Here is an 8,550-nt window from a genome sequence, read left to right as displayed (position 1 = left end):
GCCTCGGCTTTCATCTTCCCAAGTGCACCCTCACGTCGCGATCACATTAATTTGGGCCACTTGAAAGCGGGGGAGGTTAGGGCTCTCTTCTGCTGATCCTGGCCCTGCTCACCCCCTTCCAAATTTAAAGACACAAGGGAGCCCGGACCTGGGACAGAAGGGAGAGCAGAAAGTGGGGGAAAGGCGGGATGGGGGGCAGAAGCAGGGAGTGGGGCTTGTCAATTTCGCTCTGGCGCCGGGTGAAATCCACTCCACGCGGACTGTACCACCGCACAAGTTCACCCACTTTGAGGAGCATTTAGCAAGAAGGAGGAAATATTTTCACAAAGAGTTTGTATTTTGACTTCGCTTTTAAAAGGAGGTACCAAAACTCCTGAAAAGCGCAAGTTCTGCCCTCCTCTCCGGAAAGCAGAACGCTGTTTTTCTCCAGGTCTGTGTCGTGGATCTTCAGCCAATAGGTGAAGACTCCCTGTAGTTCTCAGGGCTCGGAGTTTTTCTCTGGAAAGCTGTGAAGTCCTCCCGAAGTTAGTGACTCCCAGACAGTTTGCTGAACCTGACTCCCACCTCCTCACTTCTAGGCGACAGAGGCCAAAAGAGTGGAGATGGCGGGGTCGGGAGGCCCCCTCCCGAGATTGGGAGATCCCATGACGGTGCTTTCTGTCTGCCCGTCAACCCCCACCCCCTCCCCAGGACAAAACACCTCCTCTCTCTCCCCTCTCCGTCGCCCTCCTGGCGATTGGTGAATTCCCACCAAAATAAATCGTTCCGGGTAATCGGTTTTCATAGCACATTCATTCTATTAAAGAGGACTGTTTGGGGCTCGCTAATTGCCGGGGGATCCCACTGAGCTGCACATTTTAAAAAATGCACGCGGGATTCCTGGGCCGAGGCCACAAAATGCAGTGGAAAGAGGGGGAGGGGCATAAACAAAACCCGATGGAAGGGACAATAAATGCCGAAGTGAGAAGCCAGCCTGCAGGCTCTTCCAACCCGTGCAGCAATACCCAGATTGGGATAACCGTCTCTAAGATGGGGTCCTTCTAAAAATTAATCTTTGCGCGGAGGTGGTGGATACCTAGCAACACCACCACCCCTGCCTCCATTCCCCCAACCCCTGCAAAATTTTAGGAAAACAAAAAAAATCCACCTAAACCCACCACCAGTTCAGTTGCCCAGAAAGTAGACGAAGGATAATCCGTCTTCAAGATCCGAAATGCAGACGCGCTCTACCGGGGGGCGGGGAGTGCTTTAGGATGCCTGAAAATGAAGGGAGATGGAGCGAGGGGGGAGGGGAGGGAAGTCTAGAGGATGGAAGCCGAGCGCCAGTCCTGGAGCTTTATCTGCTGCGGGCCAGCCCTGCCCTTGCCAGGCATGAATTACTGCCCGGCTTTCTCGGTTGCAGCGGCAGCGCAGAGAAATGCCGGGGGTACAAATGCCTCGAGGTTAGAGCTGGCGGCGAGATAACAAGCTCAGGCCCCGGGCCTGCCAGCTCGCTGAACCCCTGGGCCGGGAAATCTGTAAAGGCCTAGACAAAAAATAACTTAGAGAAGGCTCCCTCTCACTGCCCCTCTAACTCGTGCCTTTCCTCCGCGGGAACAAACAACGCCCTGGGAAACAGGCAGACATTTTATTTCTTTTCTCTGACTCCTTTCTCTTGAGACCGCCGGCACCTTTCTCTCGCAATCCAGGGGCAGATCAGTAGGAGAGCCCCGCGCTCTTCTGACACGGAACCGAGTCTGAACCCGCTTCTCTGCAGATGCACTCTCCTCGCCTAGCAACGTTTACAGGCGGTTAACCCGCCGCGCTGGGCGACAGCAGACACGAACCCAGGCCGAACCTGTAAAAAAAGACAAGGTGGCGTTCAGACTCGGCTCGGGAAGCCGAGGGGCTGGCTGCGGATACGGGGCTGCGGGGCCAGGCGATTTGCTCCCTGGAGGCAGGGGCGCGACTTCAAGGGCCCGTGCGCCGGGTGCAGCCTTTGATCAGGCCGCCACTGGCGCCTTAAAACAACATCCTAGTCTGCCTATTAGGCGCGCTGAGGAATCGTGACAGATTGTTTATCCCCGCAATTAGCGATGCGGCCCTTCTCAGGCCGTCCGCCCCCTCCTCCCCACCGTGGCCAAATCCAGGCCTCTTGCGCTCCTCAACTGCCACCGCCGCAAGTTCCACACTAGCCCCCGCTGCACCCTGCGGCTCCACACTCTGGGTTCGATCCCCTGCTCAGCTCTAAAGCAGGGGTTCTTAACTGAAGCACTCCAAGTGGGTCCAGAGCCCCTGAAGTTGTCTGCACTGTTCCTTGTAATGTGTTTTTGTAGATGTGCATTTTTCTAGGGAAGAAGTTCTTGGCTGTATCAGATTCTTAAAGAGACCTGGGAGCAAAACATTTGGAGAAGAAGGGCGAGGGCGGAACTAAGCAAAGACTCGAAAAGGCACACTGCTCGCTTTTTAAATGTTGGCCGCAAAAGCAGATAGGCCTCTGTTTCCTCTCCCTCTTTAACCTGGCCACAAAGGGAGATTCTGGCTGGGCGCGGAGGGGGTTGTTCTGGAGAGAGTGATTAGAAAGGGAGCAATAGAACTTTGCCGTCCTGGAATCGCTTGAACCCAGGAGGCGCAGGTTGCAGTGAACTGAGATCGCGCCATTGCACTCCAGCCTGAGCGACAAGAGCAAAACTCTGTCTCAAAAAGAAGAAGAAGGAGGAGAGAAGAAGAAAGGGAATGGAAAGGGGAAGGGGAAGCGGAAGAGGAAGAAGCAGAAGCAGAAGAAGAGGAGGAGAAGGACGAAGTTCGCCGTCCTGGTTGGGCTACCAGCAAGGTATTTGCCCCACAGCCTTGCTCAGCCTCAGCGAGCTGAGCTTCAAAATTGGGTCGTAAAGTCTTCTATCCTTGTACCCTCTCGGGCAAACCTCCAGGGGCCCCGGTGCACCTCGCGTCCAGCCGGCCCAACTCGAGCTAGAAGCCCCAAACACTGCCCAGTGCCTGACTTGCAGTCTTGGGTCCGTTAGAAACCTGAGATGCCCGTAAAATTCACAGATGCAAGTATTACCGAACTTCCCCAGGCCTCAACATATCTCGGGGACAGATGGGAGGCTACCAATCGCTCCGGCGTCCGCAGCCCTACCCCTGCGGCCAGACCCCGGACGTCTTCCGGGTAATAAAGTTCCCGCTCTAATTCATTTTCCGTAATCTGGACGCCCCTAATCTACAGCTTTTATTGCGCCCAGTTAAAAGTCGAGGGAATTCGCTGTCCCTCCGCGCTCGGATAATTACCCCTAAATGGCCATGGCAGCCCCTTGTGTTTCCTGGAGATTAGAACCCCGCAGTCATCAATGGCAGGGCCGAGTGAGCCGCCAATCACCTCCACTCACTCCCTGAGAGTCGCTGGCCTGGGCCGCGGGAGGAGAGGCCATAAAGCGACAGGCGCAGAAAATGGCCAAGTCCCGACCCCGCTTCGCACAGATCTTCCATCTCCCCTGACCCCAACTCATTTTTCCTGTTTGTTATTTTCTTTTTATTAACAGCAAACATTAAATCATGTTTTCTCCGGAATCGGCAAAACAAAAGTTCTCAAGTCCCGCACGAGAGTCCACCGCCAGGAACTGTCCTCTTTTCCCGGCCCCCTCCCCCAAATGTGACTCTCCCCTCCAGAATCAGCGACCCAGAGACAGGGACATGTCATTGTTTCCGCGGACGCGTTGTTTGAGGTCACGTTAAGGTCAGATCGGTGTTTTGTTGACGTTTCTGTTGGTTTTATTCCAGTAAGTTCTATATCAAAAGAATCCGGCAGCTCCTTTCCCTGGCCGGGCGCTATAGGTATTGTGACCCTCGGGACAGAAGTTCAGAGCGCGTGTGGGGGAGAAATACACATGGTGTATGAAAACCAACTCCAGATTCTAGATAATCTTACGTATTCTCACATCCTTGGCACCACAGGAAGCTGGCTTCTTCCCGCAAGGTTTACTCCAGCTCTGAGTTAGAGACAAAGGCCCACTTTTACCTCTAGGTAAAGTTTAGAAGATTTCAGAACAGGAAGAAAATGAAGGTTTGATTTTGTTTCGTTTTTTGGAAAGAAGTTAATACTATGTCTTTCTGCTAGGATAAATAGCCATGCGCATTTTTAAAAATATATAAAAGGAATGTATAAGAAATGACCTCAACTCAAATTATTGTAATAGAAGAAGGGGGGCTCAGATAGTGGAGAAGGGCACAGGGAAACCCAGCCACAGACTAAAGAGAAAGGTAAAAGAAGCAGTAGAGGAGAGAAACAAGGACGGGGGTGGTGGGAAGAGTAGCGGAAAAGAGGGCTGAGGAGTGAAGGGGAGGAGAGGAGGGCAGAAGAGACTGAGCAAGAACAAGGGAAAATCCCTCGGGAACACAGAAAGCTAGAGACCCAGGGGGACGCCCGCAGAGAGGGCCTCCTGGGCTTCAGCGAGGAGGAAAATTCCCCGGGCACCCCCTCTCCTCCCCTGCCCTCCGCCGCCTGGGCCCTGCCCTGCGCGCCCCCAGGCCCAGCGCGCCTCCGGGCGAGTCCCCAGGAGCGCGGCCCAATGGATCGCTCCGGGCCCGCCCCCTTGCGCGCTGATTGGCCGCCGCCGCGCTGGCCTCGCCTTATTAGCAAGTTCTCTGGGGAGCCGCGGCAGGGCCAGGAGCCGGCGGGTGCTCCCGGGAACTCGGCCTGTGCAGCGGCGGCGGCGGCGACCCGGAGGCCCATATATTCCTGTCCGGATGCTGGTTCCTGCTTGTTGGGAGGGGCGGGAGGCGCGCGCGGTGAGGGTCCGCCCGGCCAGGGCCTCGGGTGCTCCCAGAGGCAGGCAGCGCTCCCAGCCCGCCCCGAGCCCATGCCCGGCGGCTGGCCCGTGCTGCGGCAGGAGGGGGGGCCCGGCTCTGCATGGCCCCGGCTGCTGACATGACTTCTTTGCCACTCGGTGTCAAAGTGGAGGACTCCGCTTTCGGCAAGCCGGCGGGGGGAGGCGCGGGCCAGGCCCCCAGCGCCGCCGCGGCCACGGCGGCCGCCATGGGCGCGGACGAGGAGGGGGCCAAGCCCAAAGTGTCCCCTTCGCTCCTGCCCTTCAGCGTGGAGGCGCTCATGGCCGACCACAGGAAGCCGGGGGCCAAGGAGAGCGCCCTGGCGCCCTCCGAGGGCGCGCAGGCGGCGGGTGGCTCGGCGCAGCCACTGGGCGTCCCGCCGGGGTCGCTGGGCGTCCCGGACGCGCCCTCTTCGCCGCGGCCGCTCGGCCATTTCTCGGTGGGGGGACTCCTGAAGCTTCCAGAAGATGCGCTCGTCAAAGCCGAGAGCCCCGAGAAGCCCGAGAGGACCCCCTGGATGCAGAGCCCCCGCTTCTCCCCGCCGCCGGCCAGTGAGTAGCCAGAACCCAGGCGCCGAGGGAGGGGGCCGGGCGGGGTGTGGGACCCGAGGGCTCCTGCTGGCCTCCGGCGCCTGCGTACCTGCAGCCGGTGCTAGGGAGTCGAGGGCTGCAAGGCTGGGTCTTGCGCCTCCCTCCATTCCCACCCAGGAAGAAGGTTCCAGACCTCCTCGCCTTGGCCCGGAGACGCTGCGGGTGGGAGTTAACGGATAGGACACCGATGTCTGGGCACCCTGTCCTCCTGCCCCCACCAAACGACCCCGGGGGTCCATGATCCCTCATCTGATCCCAAACTCTGTTTCATCGGCTTCACCCCAGCGGATGAATGTGTGTGGTGCGGAGATCTTGCCTGCACCCGGAGTTTCACTTTCTCACAGTAGGAGCTGGCGTCCCCCAGCCCCTCTTCACTTTCAAGTACCTCTTTGCCTAGAGGTTCCGAAGCTTCTACAGAATTCCACCTCCCCATGCCCTTCGAGTTTGAGGCAGATACTTGGTGCTTTGGGTGGATGGATGATTCAGGGGTGGGGACATTCAGGTTCCAGTGGAGGGGGCGGGGCACCAAGTCAATTAGGGGAAGGCGCCCTCTTTAATCCTGTCGGAAGCTCACAAATGTCTAGGACTGAGCCATTAAAATGGAATCCAGGTGCCCAAGGCAGTTCGCTCCAAGGCCTCGCGGCCCCCTGGCTGCTCTACTCCGAGAACACGCTCGCAGATATTTCAGGAGCACGGGAAATTCCCAAGTTTTCCTCGTTTCCTCCGATTATTTTGCTCGGCATAATAGCAGCCAGAATTCAATGGCGTGATGCTGAGGAATGATTTTTATCTGGGGATTAAACGTCTTTGAAAGGCCAGTCCCTCCCTAAGCCTAATGGCTGGAGAAGGTGGCCCCGCGCTGGGTTGTCGCCTCTGAAGGGAGTGACGTTTCTCTCGGCGCCCGCCCCTCGGGCGGCCGGGCGGAAAGCTAGTTGGGGGCCAAGCGCTTCCCGGACTCCCGGTGGCCTCCAGCGGGGAAGAAGCGGGGTGTTAACACGAGATTTCGTTTGACTCATATCCTGGTGGTCTGAAAGTCCAAAGGATCGTTGTGGGTTTTTTTTTTTTTTCTGTTTGTTTGTGGTGGTTGTTTTTTTAAAAGAAGTGTGAAAAAATGTATGCTTAGGCAAAACCCGCGTAGTGAAACATCCTCGATTTGAATTCACTTTCTGCCAGGAAAGCTGCTGCATAAGCAGAGTGTCCTTTCCAACGCTTAGGGCCTTGGGCCCCAAGACCACAAAGTCATAGCGATCCCGGCTGTGTTGGGAATAATTTGTTCCACATTTTATCCGGGGGCAGTCCCCAGCGGACCCCATCCCCGACCTGCACTAGTCCTGCGCTCTAATGCTTCTTCACTGTCCACCCTTGAGGTTTATTTTGAAGCCAAAAGAAAAAGACACCTGGGCATGTTGGGGTCTGCTGACTATGCCACAGGTTGAGGGGAGAGACAATCTAAATACTCCCCTCCCCCCCCCCCAACACCGACACACACACACGTTTGAGTGGGGCCAGGGGGCCCTGGCGCCAGGGGTGAACGCAATCCAACAGAGGACTGAGACAATCAAAAGAAAAAGTCCGTTAGAATAAAGCAGCCCCTAGTTCTCCACTCCAGATATGACACTTTCTATTTCTAAGAGTGCGGGCCACAGTGCACCCTCCATGATGGTCTGCGCTGCTCCACCTCTGGTCTGCGGGAACTACTCCTAGAATCCTGTAGGAGCAAAGCGTTCCAGGGGATAGTGTAGAATTTGATCTGGATTCTATGCCACAGTATGGCCTAGCCCCCGCACTGAAGCACTTCGCGGGCACTGATAAATGTTTGGCCAGCGTGTAAAACTAAACGTGCCCTTGGGCTGGGCGCAGGTCCTCTTTCTGCATGTCTCGTCACCTGTATTAACATCCACCTTTCCTCTGTGTGGCCCTGGGAGGAGGCCGGCCATGAAGGCCTTCCTAAGCCACCAGGCAGCACAAAGGTGATTCCACATCTTCCCAGCTGTTTAGGCCTTAGACGTGGACACCACACCGGGCCTTCAACATTTTTCTCCTGAAATCTTAGTTTCTTCATTTGCAAAAAGTAGACAGGAACTTCTCCCCTGCGGGGGTTGCAATGCGAATTGGAGAAAATATCTTTCAAGTGCCTTGCACAGTGCCCGCCACCGAGGCACTGGGCGGCACTCAATATCTGGTATTGTTTGGCTATTATTACTACTTCTTGGGCTGATTATGCTCAAAGCCTCTCTCTTAACCCCTTGCATTTTTCTCATTCGGCCCTCAGGGCGGCTGAGCCCCCCAGCCTGCACCCTCCGCAAACACAAGACGAACCGTAAGCCGCGGACGCCCTTCACCACCGCGCAGCTGCTGGCCCTGGAGCGCAAGTTCCGCCAGAAGCAGTATCTGTCCATCGCCGAGCGCGCGGAATTCTCCAGCTCGCTCAGCCTCACTGAGACGCAGGTGAAGATATGGTTCCAGAACCGCCGTGCCAAGGCAAAGAGACTACAAGAGGCAGAGCTGGAGAAGCTGAAGATGGCCGCCAAGCCCATGCTGCCACCGGCTGCCTTCGGCCTCTCCTTCCCTCTCAGCGGCCCCGCAGCTGTAGCGGCCGCGGCGGGTGCCTCCCTCTACGGTGCCTCTGGCCCCTTCCAGCGCGCTGCGCTGCCGGTGGCGCCAGTGGGACTCTACACGGCCCATGTAGGCTACAGCATGTACCACCTGACATAGAAGGTCCCACGGTTGCCCACCTGTGGGCCATCCGATTCCTCCAGCCCTGGTGCTGTACCCCCGACGTGCTCCACTGCTCGGCACCACCAGCTGCCTTCCTTTTAACCCCCACACTGCTCCAGTTTCACCTCTTTGCTCCCTGAGTTCAGTCTCCGAAGTCTGATCCCTGCCGAAAAGTGACTGGAAGGGTCCCTTAGTACTCTTCTAGAATTTAGATCTACACTCTCAAGTTAAAGATGGGGAAACTGAGGGCAGAGAGGTTAAGAGATTTATCCAAGGTCCCCAGCAGAATTGGCAGTTGAACAGAACTAGAGGCCATGTCTCCTGCATAGCTTTTCCCTGTCCTGACACCAGGCAGGAAAAGCGCAGAGAAATTGATGTCTGACGATTTTGGAAATGAGAACAATCTCAAAAAAAAAAAAAAAAAAAAAAAAAAAAAAAA

General features: G+C 56.4%; 1 protein-coding gene across 1 annotated transcript; it reads left to right on the top strand.

The window, feature by feature from the left end:
* The first annotated feature begins 4,641 nt into the window (after nucleotides 1-4,641).
* MSX1 (msh homeobox 1) lies at nucleotides 4,642-8,518 on the top strand. The gene is made up of 2 exons (XM_017864597.1): nucleotides 4,642-5,354; nucleotides 7,666-8,518. The coding sequence occupies exons 1-2, from the start codon at nucleotides 4,886-4,888 to the stop codon at nucleotides 8,106-8,108; spliced, it is 912 nt and encodes a 303-aa protein (XP_017720086.1). The 5' UTR covers nucleotides 4,642-4,885; the 3' UTR covers nucleotides 8,109-8,518.
* Nucleotides 8,519-8,550: the final 32 nt, after the last annotated feature.

The sequence above is a fragment of the Rhinopithecus bieti genome, unplaced genomic scaffold (assembly GCF_001698545.2).
Source record: "Rhinopithecus bieti isolate Rb0 unplaced genomic scaffold, ASM169854v2 scaffold_75975, whole genome shotgun sequence".
NCBI lineage: Eukaryota > Metazoa > Chordata > Mammalia > Primates > Cercopithecidae > Rhinopithecus > Rhinopithecus bieti.
The sequence above is the reverse complement of the archived record's forward strand: the minus strand, read 5'-3'. Positions and strand labels throughout refer to the sequence as shown.

Coding starts and splice junctions, on each gene's coding strand:
- MSX1 (XM_017864597.1), top strand. CDS start 4,886: ATGGCCCCGGCTGCTGACATGACTTCTTTGCCACTCGGTGTCAAAGTG. Junction 5,355..7,665: donor CTTCTCCCCGCCGCCGGCCA/GTGAGTAGCCAG, acceptor TTCGGCCCTCAG/GGCGGCTGAGCCCCCCAGCC.